Consider the following 17,994-nt stretch of genomic DNA (forward strand, 5'->3'; position numbering starts at 1 on the left):
GCTTGTCTATACAGTCCTGCCTCGGGCTTTGTTATGTCACTTCTGGACACAGCCAAACCCCAAGAAGGGAGTGTTTGGACAATAACCCAGTTGTGTGTTAGGCAGAGAGAGGGATGGGGACCTCCTGGTATCTCACAGTACCCAGCTACAGCACCTCACAGTCCCGCTGGTCTCCAACTAATTATCCAGAGCTTCATTCGTCCAGACAAGAAGCCACCAGCACTATGCCATGAAACACCATGCTTTACAGAGAGGTGTTCCTCCATCACACTCCCCACAGCCGAGGGCCACCCGCTCTGGCACTGACAGGTCATGTCATGACAAAGCAACTCGCATTAGAGATAGATCCAGCTATTACAGCAACTGAAATGCCTCCCAACCCTCTTACCAGCCTAACCCTGCTAAAATCCTCCTCCAGACCTTTATCACCAACCTCTTCTAACCTCAAATCCTTCAGCTTGACTCCACAGTGGCAGCCAATGCAATTGGAGGCAAAGAAGTTGAATCCATTTAGCTCAGCTATGAATCTGGCCCCCCATCTCTAGGTCTCAGAGGCTCTGACATACAGTAGCCAGAGTTTCTTCCTCCAGTCCCATTCTCCCACCATCAACAGTGGCTTCCTATCCATTTCAGGATCCAATTCAGCACTGCCTTCCTGCTTTCCCAAGGAATCCCTCGCCCTCCCTACCCACTCCTCTGCTGTTCCTCCTCCAACTCTCCATGGGTTTGGAAAGATGCTCCAGCCGGCCTCCTTGAGCCACTAAGCAGCCCCGTCTCTGCACCCACGACAGGCTGTCCAAAGCACTTTCCTGTACCATGCATCAACGAAGCGCCTTCCATGTCAAAAGCACAACTCCCCATGCTGTGGTCTGCATCTCAGCCAACCAGACCCAGCACACAAAAGAGTTACGCTCCTGACCACAGGAAGCTGCCAGGACACTCACATGATGCCACAGTCCAACAGAGCAAACCACTGCAAAATCATGTCACTCCCAGGGAACATTTACCGGCCAGAAAGAGGGAAAGCCAGGGGAGGGGTGTGGCTGTTTTGCTTCAGCTCCCACGACAGCAATGAGAAAGCAAAGAGCAGAGAGAGGGGGACCACACGCTAGAATGCCCCCCAAACCAGTGCGAGGAGGAGAGGAAGGTGATGGAGGAAAGCCAGAGGAGGAGGAAGGAAGCGGAGAGAGAGAGGAAGTGAGGAGATACTCACCAAAGAGACATGAAGAGGTGCCAGGAGGAAGAGCTTTCCTCACCAGCATGTTTTGTTTCAGAAAAGCAGCAAACTGAGCTGAAATGAATCAGAGAGAATTACAGTATCACAGCTGGCTTTCACGGGGGGTGGGGGGAGAGACAGACAACAGGCAGGGGGCAGGCAGCTCTGCAGCCACCACTCACTCCCTGGACACACAGCTGACTTTCACCGGTGGGGGCAGGCAGCTCTGAAGACACCACTCATCCCCTAGGACCCACAGCTAGCCAGCGGGGAGCTCTGCAGACACCACTCACCCCCTAGGACCCACAGCCGGCCAGCGGGGAGCTCTGCAGACACCACTCACCCCCTAGGACCCACAGCCGGCCAGCGGGGAGCTCTGCAAACACCACTCACCCCCTAGGACCCACAGCCGGCCAGCGGGGAGCTCTGCAGACACCACTCACCCCCTAGGACCCACAGCCGGCCAGCGGGGAGCTCTGCAAACACCACTCACCCCCTAGGACCCACAGCCGGCCAGCGGGGAGCTCTGCAGACACTCACCCCCTAGGACCCACAGCCGGCCAGCGGGGAGCTCTGCAGACACCACTCACTCCCCTGGACCCACAGCTGGACAGCAGGGAGCTCTGCCGACACCATTCACCCCCTAGGACCCACAGCTAGCCAGCAGGGAGCTGTGCAGACACCACTCACTCCCTAGGACCCACAGCCGGCCAGCGGGGAGCTCTGCACACACAACTTACTCCCCGGGACCCACAACAGGCCAGCGGGGAGCTCTGCAGACACCACTCACTCCCCTGGGACCAGCTGGGCAGCGGGGAGCTCTGCAGACACCACTCACTCCCCTGGGACCCACAGCTGGGCAGCAGGGAGCTCTGCCGACACCACTCACTCCCCTGGGACCCACAGCTGGGCAGCAGGGAGCTCTGCAGACACCACTCACTCCCCTGGGACCAGCTGGGCAGCGGGGAGCTCTGCAGACACCACTCACTCCCCTGGGACCCACAGCTGGGCAGCAGGGAGCTCTGCCGACACCACTCACTCCCCTGGGACCCACAGCTGGGCAGCAGGGAGCTCTGCCGACACCACTCACTCCCCTGGGACCCACAGCTGGCCAGCAGGGAGCTCTGCCGACACCACTCACTCCTCTGGACCCACAGCTGGGCAGCGGGGAGCTCTGCAGACACCACTCACTCCCTGGGACCCACAGCCAGCCAGCGGGGAGCTCTGCAGACACCACTCACTCCCCTGGGACCAGCTGGGCAGCGGGGAGCTCTGCAGACACCACTCACTCTGACAGATGGAAGTACAGCTCCGTGATGCAACCTCATGGCATTTGGAGACACCCCTGACTCATCCCCCAAACTGCAATGCATCACACCCGCCTGAGAAGGGGCAACAGGTCTGGAGACATCCCTCTCCCTCCCCCTCCCAGAGCACTACCAAACTACACAGCATCCTTCCCACAGCCCCCTAACTGTCCCCTGATGACCGCCTCCAGGGAGCACGAGCAGGCTTGTGATGCTGGGCTCCGCCCCATGTCTGATATTGGAGCTGTCCACACAGACACCCTAGACCTAGTCACACTGGCCATCTCTGTGCTGAAATGCTGGCAATGACTGGAAAGCAGTAACTAGTACACACAAACATTCATTGCCACAACGCTTCCGTGAACCCTCCCTCTGGACTGTCTTTACACTGCAGAAGTGTCTGCAATGATACTAACCACAGAGCCTTCTCCTGCTCAGTTCCCTTCATATACTCGCCAGGAACTTGCTCCTATAGATAAAACATAGGCCAGAGCAGACTTCAACGGTTCTTGCATTGCTCTACTATGCGCAAGACCTGGGCTCAAGTTCCAGTCTGCAACCTACTGTGAATCAGAGAAAGAACTAGCTGGAGCACAGGGCAATGCTCACGGGGAACTGGCAGGCCTGTTCAGATCTGTCCTGAGCAAAGGAAGCAAGAAAGATTGGAGACGGGAGAACTACTTCCTAATTATCATAGAATCATAGCAGATTCGGATTGGAAGAGACCTCAGGAGGTCACCTAGTCCAATCCCCTGCTCAAAGCAGGACCAACCCCAACTAAATCAATAGTGTTTGCCAGGAGGGGTTTTCTATGGCCCATCCATGACAAAGTATTATCCACAGGTTCCAGAGGAAAACATACCTCCTGCTCCACGGAGAGACAATGCGGGGGAGGTAATGTCTTTTACTGGACTGACGTCTGTTGGTGACAGAGACGAGCTTTCAAACTTATACGGCGCTCTTGTTCTGTGTAGCTCGAAAGCTCGTCTCTCGCACCAACAGAAGCCATTCAATAACAGATATTATCTCACTCACCTGGTCCTTCTAATATCCTGGGATCAACATGGCTACCACAACCCTGCCTGCACCAGACAGAGCCCTGCCTGTCAGACCTTTCCCCGCACGACTGAAGGTTCATCCCAAGATCTAATCAGCATCCCACAGGACAAAAAACACAGCTCCGGTTAGCCTTTCCTTCTTGGTGGCTGGCCCTCCCCTGCATTCTAGACCAGGGGTAGTCAAATTATTTTTTGTCAAGGTACAGGAACGGTCCAGATGCCAGAAAAACAACAATGATAAGAAGTAAATAAAGAGATTTGGGGGTCCATTCAAAAGCATCTGGCGGTCTGGATTTGGCCACAATCCACCTATTGACTACCCCTGCGCTAGACCCTCATCTTCATCCCGGCTCAGTGGCCTTACCCACCCCGACCACCCTTTACTCCCTAGAAAATCTTCACTGATACAAACCACCAGCCCATCAGGTGCCCCAAAACGGATGTGCCCACACCCACTGGGCCGACATTCTACAACTGCACGATGATTTGGCCACCAAGACAGGCAAAGACCCTTCCCAGTCTGGGCAATAGCAAAGCAAAGGCCTGTAAGTGACTCACCCTCCTATGCCAGAGAGGCTACCATTTCCTGCCCAGAGTCAGCTCCCATATGCCACTACTTAGGAGTGACAGTGCATGGGGTCTGAGCTGTGGGGACACCGCCCCATCTGAATGTCACATGACCAAAGGAAGGTTGCAGACTTAGAATAATCCTGCAGGGCAAAGTAAGAGTATAGCTGGACAGTGACACCCGCAAGGGGCTGTACCGGGGTAATGAGGAGGAAGCGAGTGGAGCGAGCTGCTGGGGCGTTACCTTGTGCCTGCTTGTGTGTCAGGACCCCGTCTGTTCTCTGCACATGTCTCTTCAGCAGCTGGGTGGCACCCATCTGGCTGGACTTCTGGACAGATGATACAGCAGCCATTTTGGTTTTGGGACTCGAGGTGGGGCTACTGGAGACACTGGACAGATCCTGCCCAAACAAGAAGAGAAGCCCCATGCAGTCAGATTTCCATGGCAGGATGCAGCAATGGGTTAATCATAATGCTTGGTATAGCAATTAATTTACATCTCCGCAGATCGGTAGTTCCCACTTGACCCTCACAACCCCCAATGACCAAGCTTGATATCACCATCCCTGTTTTACAGATGGGCATGGAGGACAGGTAACCTGCCCCCAGTCACACCAGGAGTCAGTATCCGAGCCAGGATTAGCATTCAGGAATTGCAGCCTCCCCGCCCTGCACTCCAACCCCCAGCCCAGGCCCCTCTCCCCCCACACTCCGATCCACAGCCCAGGCAACCCTCCCCACCCAAGCCCAGGCAAATCCCCCCCGCCCCCCCGCACTCCGACCCCTAGCCCAGGCACTCCGACGCTTATATACCACTGCTAGAAGTCTAAATAACAAGATAGGTGAACTAGAATGCCTCCTATTAAACGAGGATATTGATGTAACAGGCAACACAGAAACTTGGTGGAATGAGGATAATCAGTGGGACACAGTAATACCAAGGTACAAAATCTATCAGAAGAACAGAACAGGTCGTGCTGGTGAGGGAGGGGCACTGTATGTGACAGAAAGCAAAAATTCAGTAATAACAAGGAATTTCAACTAGCCCCATACTGACCAGGTACACGTCACCTCAGGACGGGATGCACAGATGAAGTTTCTAGACACGATAAATGGCTGCTTCTTGGAGCAGCTGGTCCTGGAACCCACCAGAGGAGAGGCAATTCTTGATTTAGTTCTAAGTGGAGCACAGGATCTGGTCCAAAAGGTGATCTACCTGAACTGCTTAGTAATAGTGACCATAACATAATAAAATTTAACATCCCTGTTGGGGGGAGGAGGGGAAGGAACCCACCACAGCAGCCCACCACGGTTAGCATTTAATTTAAAAAAGAGGAACTACACTCAAATGAAGAAGTTAGTTAAACAGAAATTAAAAGGTAAAGTGCAAAAAGTGAAATCCCTGCAAGCTGCATGGAAACTTTTTAAAGACACCATAATAGAGGCTCAACTTAAATGTACACCCCAAATTAAAAAACACGGTAAGAGAACCAACAAAGTGCCACCGTGGCTAAACAACAAAGTAAAAGAAGCAGTGAGAGGGAAAAAGGCATCCTTTAAATGTGGAAGTTAAATCCTAGTGAAGAAAATAGAAAGGAGCATAAACTCTGGCAAGTGAAGTGTAAAAATACAATGAGGAAGGCCAAAAAGGAATATGAAGAACAGCTAATCAAAGACTCAAAGCAACAGAAAAAAATTTCTTAAGTACATCGGAAGCAGGAAGCCTGCTAAACAACCAGTGGGGCCACTGGACGATCGAGATGCTAAAGGAGCACTCAAGGACAATAAGGCCACTGCAGAAAAACTAAATGAATTCTTTGCATCAGTCTTCATGGCTGAGGACGTGAGGGAGATTCCCAAACCTGAGCCATTCTTTTTAGGTGACAAATCTGAGGAACTGTCCCAGACTGAGGTGTCAATAGAGGAGGTTTTGGAATAAACTGATAAACTAAACAGTAATAAGTCACCAGGACCAGATGGTATCACCCAAAAGTTCGGAAGGAACTCAAATGTGAAATTGCAAAACTACTAACTGTGGTATGCGACCTATCATTTAAATCAACTTCTGTACTAAATGACCGGAGGGTAGTTAATGTAACACCATTTTTAAAAAAGGCTCCAGAGACGATCCCAGCAATTACAGGCCGGTAAGTCTGACTTCAGCATTGGGCAAATTGGTTGAAACTATAATAAAGAAAAGAATTATCGGACACACAGATGAACACAATTTGTTGGGGAAGAGTCAATATGGTTTTTGTAAAGGGAAATCATGCCTCACCAATCTACTAGAGTTCTTTAAGGGGATCAGCAAGCATGTGGACCAAGGGGATCCAGTGAATACAGTGTACTTAGATTTTCAGAAAGCCTTTCACAAGGTCCCTCACCAAAGGCTCTCAAGCAAAGTGAGCTGTCATGGTATAAGAGGGAAGGTCCTCTCATGGATTCGTAATTGGTTAAAAGATAGGAAACAAAGGGTAGGAATAAATGGTCGGTTTTCAGAACGGAGAGAGGTAAATAGTGGTTCCCCCAGGCATCTGTACTGGGACCAGTCCTATTCAACACACTCATAAATTATCTGGAAAAAGGAGTAAACAGTGAGGTGGCAAAATTTGCAGATGATACAAAACTACTCAAGACAGTTAAATCCCAGGCAGACTGCGAAGAGCTGCAAAAGGATCTCACAAAACTGGGTGACTGGGCAACAAAATGGCAGATGAAATTCAATGTTGATAATACAAAGAAAACATAATCCCAATTATACATATAAAATGATGGGGTCTAAATTAGATGTTACCACTCAAGAAAGAGATCTTGGAGTCATTGTGGACAGTTATCTGAAAACATCCACTCAATGTGCAGCAGCCGTTAAAAAAGCGAACAGAATGTTGGGATTCATTAAGAAAGGGATAGATAACAAGACAGAAAATATCATATTGCCTCTCTTTCAATCCATGGTATGCCCGCATCTGGAATATTGCATGCAGATCTGATCCCCCCTTTTCAAAAAAGATATACTGGAATTGGAAAAGATAAAGAAAAGGGCAACAAAAATGATTAGGGGGACGGAACAGCTTCCGTTATGAGGAGAGATTCAAAAGACTGGGATTATTCATCTTGGAAAAGAGGCGACTAAGGGGGGATATGATGGAGGTCTATAAAATCATGACGGGTGTGGAGAAAGTAGATAGGGAAGTGTTATTTACTCCTTCTCATAACACAAGAACTAGGGTCACCAAAGGAAATTAATAGGCAGCAGGTTTAAAACACAGAAAAAGAAGTATTTCTTCACACAACCCACAGTCAACCTGTGGAACTCCTTGACAGAGAATATTGTGAAGGCCAAGACTATAACAGAGTTAAAAAAGGAACTGGATAAGCTCGTGGATGGACAGGGATGGTGTCCCTAGCCTCTGTTTGCCAGAAGCTGGGAACGGGTGACAGGGGATGGATCACTTGATGATTACCTGTTCTGTTCATTCCCTCTTGGGCACCTGGCATTGGCCACTGTCGGAAGACAGGACATGGGCTAGATGGACCTTTGGTCTGACCTACTATGGCCGTTCTTATGTTCTTAAGCTTTGCAGGAAACCTTAAAATGCAACTCATCTATTTTGGAAGAGCCATTTGCCACCATGTGAGCAGCTGACACCTTCATATGCACACCTCTCCCCCCATATAAACATCATCCCTGTGCTCTCACAGCCTGGCTCATCAGTGCAAAAACAGCCCACAGGATGGTCATTCAAACACAGGCCTTCCCCAGCTCCACATGCCAGAGGGCCAGTCCCTACCTCTGAGCCAGAAGGTGAGGCCGGCACTTTGGCTGCCGGGGAGGTTGGACTGCTGGTTCTTTCTGGCAAGTCGAACGACAGGTCCCTCCTGGTCAAGTCACGTGGTTTCTTCTTTTTCTCGGCATCGAGGTCCCTGGGGTCGGAGCCTGAATGGCTGTCCGCGCGGGTGAGGACTCCGGTCAGGAAGTCAGCTATTTCATCCTACACAGGGGTCAGACTCCTCTTAACAACTAGCCTCCAGTTTGCCTAGAAGCAGCTTCCAGTTACTGCCCTGCTAGGGTGCAGGGAATTTAGCTTAACAGTCTAAAGAAATAAATACTACGATTCCAGAAACAGAGAATAGCCAGGGTTGCACTGGATTCTACTCCACTCAGATCTTCCCAGCGAGGAGTCGTAACCCAGCTACACTGCCCAAGACAAGAAGAATTTAGCTATTTTTAATGTTAGTAGGTATCGTGTTAACGCTTGATCTCGGTGGCTCTCTGGGAACAGGAGGGGAGTATGCTGCTCTCCGTAGCACAAAAGGAAGAACCAGAAACACCTGCTTCCCCAGGCCAGACATCTGCATCAGGACATCTCCTTTATGGCCCATAATCTAGGAACAGCCACCCCAGCAGACAGGGCCTCTTGAAAACTGCTGCTGGGGGATTCGTGTGCATAGTACCGTCAGCAGAGACACTAAAGTAGCATCAAAGCTGTCTGGGCCACAAGTGAAATGAATGTGGACGCCATGAACTAGTTCTAGAGGTTTCTATCCTCCCCCCAGCTTCCTCCTCCACAAGCATAAGACCAGTCCATGCTTCAGCAGGGTGTTGTGTTTCAGAGAAGCCCATGACTGGAAGAGCTAGTGTGATGCCAACCTCAGAACTAGGCACTGATGGGGGCAAATAGGCTAGCACAGGAGGCTGGGCTTGTGCTAAATTGCCACAAGAGAAATTCTAGCACCAGGTAACCCAGAGAGCTGCTCACTGCGGAGTCAAGGCACTTAACGCAACAAGAGCATGAGTCTTGGTGAATCTAGGACTCTAAATGGAGCTGTTCTGCCTTCTACCCATTCAGCCGCTGACATCACCAGGATATCTGAGCCCCTCTGCTGGAAGTTGGAACCTGTGACTTGGAACACACATGAACCAAGAGGGAAATATGAAGGACTATGGAAGCAATGAAGGACTATGGCCCTGATAGCACCCAAAAGGGCTAACATGTCAGGACTACTAAGTTCACCTCGAGGGCACTGGACAGCTATGCTGTCAAAGACTTCCCTTGCCCACCCACCCCTGCCCAGTCAATCTAGGCAGCAGCCCTGGAGCGTGTGCTCATGGAGATGACCAGGAAGTCACGCTATGGAGGGGAAACGGCGCTGAAAGATCTTTTTGCTCGTTACCTGGATGCATCTGTCCACCATGCTCTGGGTCAGGCCTTCCGCCTTCTTTTTGGCTTTGCTTATCCTATTTAAAAAGGTGGGCGAGTCAATAGATGTTCATTCCTCCCCCCTTTCCCCTGCCCCCACCGAGCTGTGGACAACATTCTTAGCTTGAAAGCAGATAATCAAATGAGGTTTGCTGTGTTACTGAGATTCCACCAATAGGAAGCAGGAACTAATCAGCTCAAAGTGTGCTTAATTCAAGGGCTCCATCTGCTGGACATGATATGCCAAGTAGCGCTGGGTGAAATTCAGATGACAGTGACTAGAAAAGGAATGAGACTATCGCCTGGTGGGAAGGGCACACACCTGGGAGGTGCGAGACTCAAGTTCATATCCCTGCTCCAATGACTATTTAACTATTTATAACAAGTGGAACAGCTTCAACCAGGAGAGATTGAGAAAACCCTACACCAGCCTATCCAATAGCCCAGTGGCTAAGGTGCTCTTCTGCAATGTGGGAGACCCAAGTTCAAACCCCTTCTCCCCATGGGACACACACACCCCAGGAGGACCGTAACCACTGGGTTCAAGGTTATAAGGGATCAGCTGCCCTTCCTCCCCCAGTCTGTGAATCTAGTCCTCCTTGGCTTTTATCAAAATGCCTGAAATCAAAAAAGTTGGATTGAAGCAAAACATGTAGCTTTGACATGAAAATTTTTCAACTTTTTAATTCAATGAAAATTTCCAAACAAAAAACTGGTTTTGCTTCCACCCAAAATGAATTTCTTTTTCCAATGTTTTGGATTTGCCAGTGAACTAAAAACTCCATTATTCACCCAGCTCTAATGCTGAGCACCTGGTAATCCCATTGGCTTCGAAGGGAAATGTCTTGGCAGCTCTGAAACTCAGGCCCAAAGCTTCGTCAGAAGGGCTACATGCGCCTTCTCCCTTTGAGCTGCATTTTCAACGCTGCTAGTCACTAATTTTGCATTTCACTCCCCTCCCCAGGTTTCTGATCACTCCTATTATATGCTCGTAGTTACATGTAACTGGCATGACAGCACCTGCATAATTTGGCCACCAGGCCTGATTCTCCGCTCACGTTCATTTTATAGCAGTACAGCTCCATTGATTTCAATGGGGTTACTCAAGATTTACACCAGTGTGATTGGAGCAGGTGGCCCATGGCTTCCTGCCAGTCCCATAGCACCCTTTCTCCTGCTGACCACCTCCCAAAGGAGTGCCCTTTAGGATATTGCAAACAGCCAAAATCTACCTCCAAGAGCAGAGCCGAGAATGATTTGGAAAAGGAAAGTCTATAAAACTCAGGCTCTCTGGCCTTACACAAAGGGGATAATCGCTGCACCCAGGACTTTCAACTTGTCAGCGGAAAGGAATGCTGTCAGTCGGCTGCAGTCCATCACCCCACACGCACCCATCAGCCTCGCATGACAAATGCTCGTGTTAGCAAAAGGCAAAGCCTGTCAGCCCTGGAGAACTGAGTTTGCCATTTGCCCATGGAACAGACAGAGCCTGGATGGCAGGAACAGCACAAGTTTCCCGCACACCCTGCCCTGCCCGCCTGCCTCCACCTTGATCTGGAAAAGGACGACTTTTGGCTCCAAAGGGGACAGTCCATTCTCTATGGCCAACTCAAGCTGTGACTGCTACAGTGTGTGCCACCTGTGACATGGACACGTGACCACTAAGAGCTGGGCCACGTCTTACCAACTCATTCCACACAGCTGGTTTGATGGCAATAAGTTTCTCCTCCCCCCAGCCTGGGCCTGATTTAACGTGACTACCCAGAAATAAAAGGCTCTTTATCCGGTTAGCCATCCAGTCCCCATCTAATTTCAGAATGAAGTCCTAGAATCCTCATGCGTGGCCCATGGGCCTGACCAGACATCGCTCAACGCTTCTGGGAGACGGCATCCCAACAGCATGGAACTATGTCGCAGAGCCATACCTCAGATTGTCATCAGCTCCTCCCACCACCACCAGGCTGTTATCAGCTCGGATTTTCTCTCTGAAATCTTCCATAGCTTCAGCATTGCACTGCAAAGAATTCTGACCAACCACAAAGAGAACTGGCGTCTTCATGTCCAGCAGGGGGTCATCCACATCCTGCAGAAGCATGGGACAACGAGACAAGCTAAAATTGAAGGACAGAGGGGCCATTGGGCGATAGAATATGAAGGCCCGGGACCTAACAACCTTTATGGGGCAAGTTAATACATTTATACTAGAGGCACTGAGCCAGAAACTCAACTGATCTAAATCGGTGTCATTCCACTGACTTACACCAGCTGACACTGAGCCACTATCAGGACAGCCACTCTCGCTGCATTTCCCCCCATCACTGCAGTAGCTACCCAAATGCCATGCTAGATCGACTAACATGATGAAGTGAGCTGTAAGTCACGAAAGCTCAGGCTCAAATAAATTGGTTAGTCTCTAAGGTGCCACAAGTCCTCCTGTTCTTTTTGGGAATACAGACGAACACGGCTGCTACTCTGACACCTAACCTGCAAGAGTAAGTTGCAGGCCTGTACCATTCAGTCTCATGACTTTCCAGGTTATGCCCCAAAGGGGATATTCCCAGTGGGAAAATGTGGCCCTGAACAAGGCTTTGGTACAGAACTGTCCCCTGTATGGAACTCACTGCCTTCTATATGGAGGCAATACAGTGCCAGGGCCTACTCTTATCACACAGCCCCCAAAGCTAGTCAGCTGAGTGGCACCAGGGTCCCAAGGTCACTCCTGAATCAGTCTCAGACAGGCCAGCTAACAAAGGAGCACATCAGGTCACCAGATAAGTCTGCCTAAATTGGCATTCTTGTTGCTGGGTGCAAAGCAAGGTGAGATCTGCAACTGTTTCTGGAGTGGGGCCTGTCACAGGCACACAACTCTGCTGTCACACCAAGGATGCAGTCAAACCCTTAAGCTCCTTCCCTACCAGACTGCCCCACCATAATTCACTGCCCAGAGCCCGGATTGTTGGGACATGGCTCTCCATCACCCCAAACGCTAGATGGGCTCAGACACACTTGAAAATACTTGCAGGTGAAAATCAAACTTCAGACCCTTGCTCTTCTGGTTGGACTTTAAAACAAGTTCACAGATCCAGTGGCCTGGTTAACTAACCAATCCCGTCTTTTGAACTCTGACCACTGCTTTGGGCTTACCCCTCTGGGCCCATCCACTGTGAGCAGAGGGAATCCAAGGCACACAACTGCGGTGACGTACTCCACCACTGAGACCTAGAGAGACCAGCAAGACAGCATCATTACCCAGAGCCCTCCCAGAACAATCCCGCTCAGCGTCAACATAGTTCGCAGAGCCCTGGCTGCTGGGCTCCCGCCATTGCACACACCTGGCTTTGACAATACCTCCCTCTAACAAAGATCTCAAACTCCTCATTTGCCTGTGCCCAAAAAGATGGAGACTGCAACACAGGACCTCAGAATTGGAGGGAAAGGAGAGAAGCCCGCTCAGGGCTGTGGCGGAGAGAGGCGACCCCTCCCCACCGGACCCAGCACAGACCTGCCCCAGACTTGCCATGGCCGGGGGAGAGGGGCCCCTCCCTTGGCCCGGCCCAGGCCCGCCGGAGCTGCCACAGCCTGGGAGAGGCACCTCTCCCCCTGCCCCGAGCTGCTGCGGCAAGAAGGCTGGGGGGAGTCCTCTCTCCCCACAGCAGCCACGGGGCAGCCTGCACCCCTAAACCCCTCATCCCTGGCCCCACCCCAGAGCCCACACCCCAAACCTCTCATCCCCAACCCTGATGTGGTGTCGCACATCACCTCCATATTGGTGCACATAAAATTCATTCCGCACATGGACGTAAAAAATAAGGGAATACTGGGGCTGTGTATTGACAACAGGCAGACCACCAGTAAAGGACAGACTTTTAATCATTGAGTCACACATAATCCTAGATAACGCCAAACATCAGCTCACACGAAGCTGGGGAACCAACTAATACAAGGCTTTACTTGGTGTGATTGCCAAATAGCAAGCTTCTTTCTATCACCCTGAAGTTAGATTCTTCCTGAGCTGCCTCTCCCTCCCTACGACCTGGATCTCCAAGCAGCTTGGAACCCATCATGCCACCCTCAGGTTCCACGCCCTGGAACTATATTAATACTTTCTTTATCAAATCTTTTGTTTTTAAAAAAATGTTCCCTTTATTTTTTCAGTTTACATTTCTAACACAGCACTGTTCCGGCGTTTTTGTGTCTGTGCTGCTGCCTGATTGTGTACCTCCGGTTCCAAACGAAGTGCGTGGTTGACCGGTCAGTTCATGACTCTGAGGTTCTCCTGTACTTTACCCCACCCCCTTCTTGGTATTCTAGTGCTCATGCGGAGATCACAAGAGGAACGGAAAGCACAGTTATTCACTCTGGGAGGACCCTCTTCTCCTTTGCCTGTGCTCCTGGAATACAGAACCTCCCTTGAAGATACCGCGCCTGATTCCCATAGCTCACTTTTGCCTGGATGTAAGTGCAAACTGAACTCCAAGGGGCGGTACAACAGGGCAGAATCAGGCCATCTGTCTCATTGAGTGCTTCATGTTCTCGAAGAAAAGTGGGTCCTTTAACTCCAATACCCTGACAGAGTGACATATCTGGACCAGTCCGATATACTCACTGGGCTGCAACCATGTATCAAACCCCTACACTGGCATCTCCAACTCCACTCCTACCCATTGCCCTAGTTTGCCTTATCCAGTTCCCCACCGGCCACATCCACCTCAACTGCCACTAATCAACTTAACTTGCTCATCACCACTTGAACATTCAGTAACAAGGAGTGGTGAGGCAGGTGATCGGCCACACAAGTGCCTTTGGTCTGGTAATACAAGAGCCAGGGAATATCAGGGTTCCTCGCTGTTTTATAAGTAGCTTGGACACACCTTAGGGCCACACTGTTCAGTTACCACCTGTGCCCAATCCAGCATGGGGCCGAGCGCTGGGAGGGCACTTGCGAATCAGAGCCAATCCAGGTGACCTTTATTCAAGAGGTACAGTGTAAAGTGGCCTCTGATAGGATGCAAGACAAGAAGTTACTTACGTGACAGGCCACCAAGGCTCCTGTGTTCCATCCAATCAGGATGATCGGCTTGTGGGTGAAATGGTTGTGAATCTGGCCGAGACAGAAGAGGAAGTGAGAGGAAAGGCAACAGTACAGTGCAGGCATGGTGACGGTCATGGGTGTTAGAGGCATACGTTACAGGCCCACCTAGGCTGCCCATACACTTACCTCCAGCACTTTGCCTCTGACTGCACCAATCATGTGTTCAAGACACTGCAACACTCCCACCCCGCTACCATTATTCAGCAGGTGGGTGGCAACAGGGATCACCTGGAACACAAGCCGCAAAGAGAGCACCGTATAAATCACAGCAGTTCCACTGTGAAGCAATATGTCCTGATGACCATTCATATGGATGCACTGACAGGGGGTGAACACACAGAGTCAGGACTCAGGGGTTTACGGTCATTCCCCTACCAACCCACCCCACTTGCTTCTGGCTTTTCTCCTAGAGTGCTCATGCAGTCAATGCACAAGGAAGGCTTCGAGCAGCACTTCACCCAGGCAGAAGACAGGCTACCAGACACCAAATAACCCCTTTCCCCTGACCTGTTTATACTGGAGAATCCCAACCACACGGTCTTCAATCCACTCAATTGGGCAATCCCTGAAGCAGAATCATGTGCTAGGACAGTAGGTCTCCTGCTATGGCCCATGGCCGCAGAGGTGTGGAGAGCCCTGCCTGGAAGACCAAGCAGTGCGCGTCTGAGGGGAGCTGCTCCAGGGGAGGACCTAGCTGTTGGGTGTTTGACAGCAGTTGCAGGATCACAGAAGCCAGCTGAACAGCAGTTACACTGCCCCTAAATGCCCCTGAAGAGCTGCTAGTACGAACCTCAGCCCCTCCTCCCTTCAAAAACATGCCGAGTTACAAACCTTTCCCAGGCAGGAGAGCTGCGACTGCCAGAACCGGTGCCGGCGAGAGGTGGGGAACATAGAACTGGAGGGTCCGGAAGACGCAATCAGGATGAGAGGAGAACCAGGCAACTTGCTCTACAAAATTCAACGCAATAGAAAGATAAGACAAACCGCTTCCTTTCCCCGAGACCTGCCCGCTCCCCCGCATCCTTGACAGGCCCAGGCATGGTCCCAGGACAAGCCTGCGAAGCGTACCAGTCAAGCCACACCTCCCCCCACGCTGCTCTGAGCAAAGGACTCGGACATCTGCACCAGCACAGGACACACAGAGGGGTTTGTCAGGCTGAGCTACTGAAAAGCCGTGTGCAAGTTAAGATGGCAGATCATTTGAACCAGAGCTGCTACAGAGCCCAACCATGCACTCGAGTCACAGGTGCCGAGAACAGGACATGGCCAGCAGTACTTAGGAGTACCAGTGATGATCTCGGAGCAACCCTTGCTAAACAACCAAACACAGCTAGGGATGATAGACAAAGGACAAGCCCAGCCCAGGCCTCCTAGAACAGGGGCCAAACAGCATCCCCAAGGCACAGACTGAAGGGAAAACTAGACCCCCTGCCTTGCTCATCTCAGAGAGAAAAGGCAGTATGGATTTCTCCAAGGACTGGGTCTGAAGGAGAAGAAAGAGTGCACTTTGAAGACAGGACGTAGAGATGGTGTCGGGGTAGAGACACCATGACAGAGACCATGATGCCGAGCATACAAGAGAGACCTGGACGGAGAAGCACAGAGAGAGGACTGGGGAGAGCGAACAGATTCGGGCACCAATCAGACACTGAGCTGAGCCCCTCCCTCCTTGCAAGCCCAGGGATGTACTCACAGGTTTATTATGTGACAAGACACCCACAGCTGGGTCCCATGGTCTCTTCAGGAGGAGGGAGAGAGCCTCAGCCCCTGCTGCCCCTGTCTTTGTGGTGGACGAGAGCAGCATCCTGTCAATCAGGGTGGGGATCTGAAACCAAAGGCCAGACCATGGCTGAAGAAACTAATTAACCACACACCTGATATCCTATGATTTCACTGGGCAGGTCAATGTCTATACCAGAGCATGGGAAATTCAGTTAGCTTTTCCCCAGCAACGGGAGAATGCACACCTGGCACTCCCCTGCCACACACACTATGGGGTACGAGTCCAGGGGCTAGTACTTGGGTTTTTCACTGCTGTGGAGGCCCAGAGCAGCACAGCTGGGAGTGCACAGGCCACAGCTCAGCAGGAGCTGTCTTCAGACACAGGTCCAGCCAAGTTACCCTTTGGGGAATATTTGCTCGCAGACCATTACTGATGGACTACAGACTTTGCATTTTTGCACATCAAGGAACTTGCTGACTCAGGACACTGGAATTTAGTTGGAGAAAATGAGACCTTTAGAGCACAGAAATTGACCAGTAAATGTTCCCTCCTCAGGGCACTAGGTAAGGACAACACATCAGTGAACAGAGGTGTCACTACTGATTCCAACACCTTTTGTTAGCAGAGACTCATTCCGCAGATACTGCATGAGCACGAAGAAGTGTCAACCCACCAGAAGGGAGAGTCTGTATTTGATATATCTGCACGCTTTTGTCTCAGCGTGCAACCTTCACCCCCAAACAGCTCCACTGGCTCTCCTTCATCGCAGGATCCAGTTAAATAAATGACCTCTTTGTAGTTAAAACACTGCATGCATTTCTCCAGCCTCCTGACCAGACCTTGGCCGATTTCTGCCCTCTCTGCTCCCTCCACTCAACTAGCACTGAGCTCTCCTTTAGTCCCTTCACAGCACCGCATCACCGCTGCCACGAAAGCCTTCTCCTTTGCGCCTCCTGCCATCCGGTGGAACAATCTCCCTCTACTTCACAGACTCTCCGTTTTAGCAAGGGCTGTCGATTAATCGCAGTTAACCCAAGCAATTAATGTAAAACAAATTAATTAGCTTAAAAAAATCAGTCATCATTAATCACAGTTTTATTCGCACTGAAACACTAATAAAATACCAACTGAAATTTATTACAACTATCTTGGGTGTTTTTCTGAATTTTCAAGTATATTGATTTCAGTTACAACACACAATGCAAAGTGCTCACTTTATATTTTGTTTGATTAAAAATATTTGCACTGTAAAAACAGTAAGAAAAATAGTAGTGTTCGGTTCACCCCATACAAGTACTGTAGTGCAATCTCTATCGTGAAAATGCAACTTGCACATGTAGAATTTTTTTTTTAACATAACTGCTCTCAAAAATAAAACAATGTAAAACTTTAGAGCCTACAAGTCCACTCAGTCCTACTTCTTATTCAGCCAATCGCTAAGACAAACGACTTTGTTTACATTTGCAGGAGATAATGCTTCCTGCTTCTTATTTACATCACCTGAAGGTGAGAACAGGCGTTTGTATGGCACTGTTGTAGCTGGGGTTGCAAGGTATTTACGTGCCAGATATGCTAACCCAGGGTTCTCAAACTTCATTGCACTGCGACCCCCTTCTGACAACAAAAATTACTACACGACTCCAGGAGGGAGGCCTCGGGTGGGGGGCCAAAGCCTGAATACCGGGGGGCCAAAGCCCAAGGGCTTCAGCCCCTGGCAGGGGGCCTATAACCTGAGCCCTGTTGCCAGAGCTGAAGCCCTTGGGCTTTGGCTCCAGGACTCAGTAAGTCTAAGCCAGCCCTGGTGACCCCATTAAAAAGGGGTCGCAACCC

At 50.6% G+C, this 17,994-nt stretch overlaps 1 protein-coding gene across 14 annotated transcripts in view; it reads right to left on the reverse strand.

Moving 5' to 3' along the window:
- The window catches only part of KANSL3 (KAT8 regulatory NSL complex subunit 3), a 76,950-nt gene that overhangs the window by 47,151 nt on the left and 11,805 nt on the right, over nucleotides 1-17,994 (reverse strand). For 12 of the 14 annotated variants that reach the window (XR_012156282.1, XR_012156283.1, XM_073325075.1 and 9 more), the window contains 10 exons: nucleotides 16,135-16,266; nucleotides 15,273-15,389; nucleotides 14,568-14,669; nucleotides 14,379-14,450; nucleotides 12,494-12,568; nucleotides 11,275-11,432; nucleotides 9,324-9,387; nucleotides 7,940-8,140; nucleotides 4,393-4,549; nucleotides 1,214-1,291 (listed from right to left, as the gene is read on the reverse strand). Coding sequence is in view for 12 of the 14 variants with exons in the window: in XM_073325075.1 (XP_073181176.1) it covers nucleotides 1,214-1,291; nucleotides 4,393-4,549; nucleotides 7,940-8,140; nucleotides 9,324-9,387; nucleotides 11,275-11,432; nucleotides 12,494-12,568; nucleotides 14,379-14,450; nucleotides 14,568-14,669; nucleotides 15,273-15,389; nucleotides 16,135-16,266 (1,156 nt within the window). In the remaining 2 variants the exon portion in view is untranslated. The remainder of the gene's footprint in view (nucleotides 1-1,213; nucleotides 1,292-4,392; nucleotides 4,550-7,939; nucleotides 8,141-9,323; nucleotides 9,388-11,274; nucleotides 11,433-12,493; nucleotides 12,569-14,378; nucleotides 14,451-14,567; nucleotides 14,670-15,272; nucleotides 15,390-16,134; nucleotides 16,267-17,994) is intronic. The other 2 variants (XM_073325073.1, XM_073325072.1) reach the window with 2 other exon arrangements.

Source organism: Lepidochelys kempii, chromosome 26 (genome assembly GCF_965140265.1).
Source record: "Lepidochelys kempii isolate rLepKem1 chromosome 26, rLepKem1.hap2, whole genome shotgun sequence".
Lineage (NCBI taxonomy): Eukaryota > Metazoa > Chordata > Testudines > Cheloniidae > Lepidochelys > Lepidochelys kempii.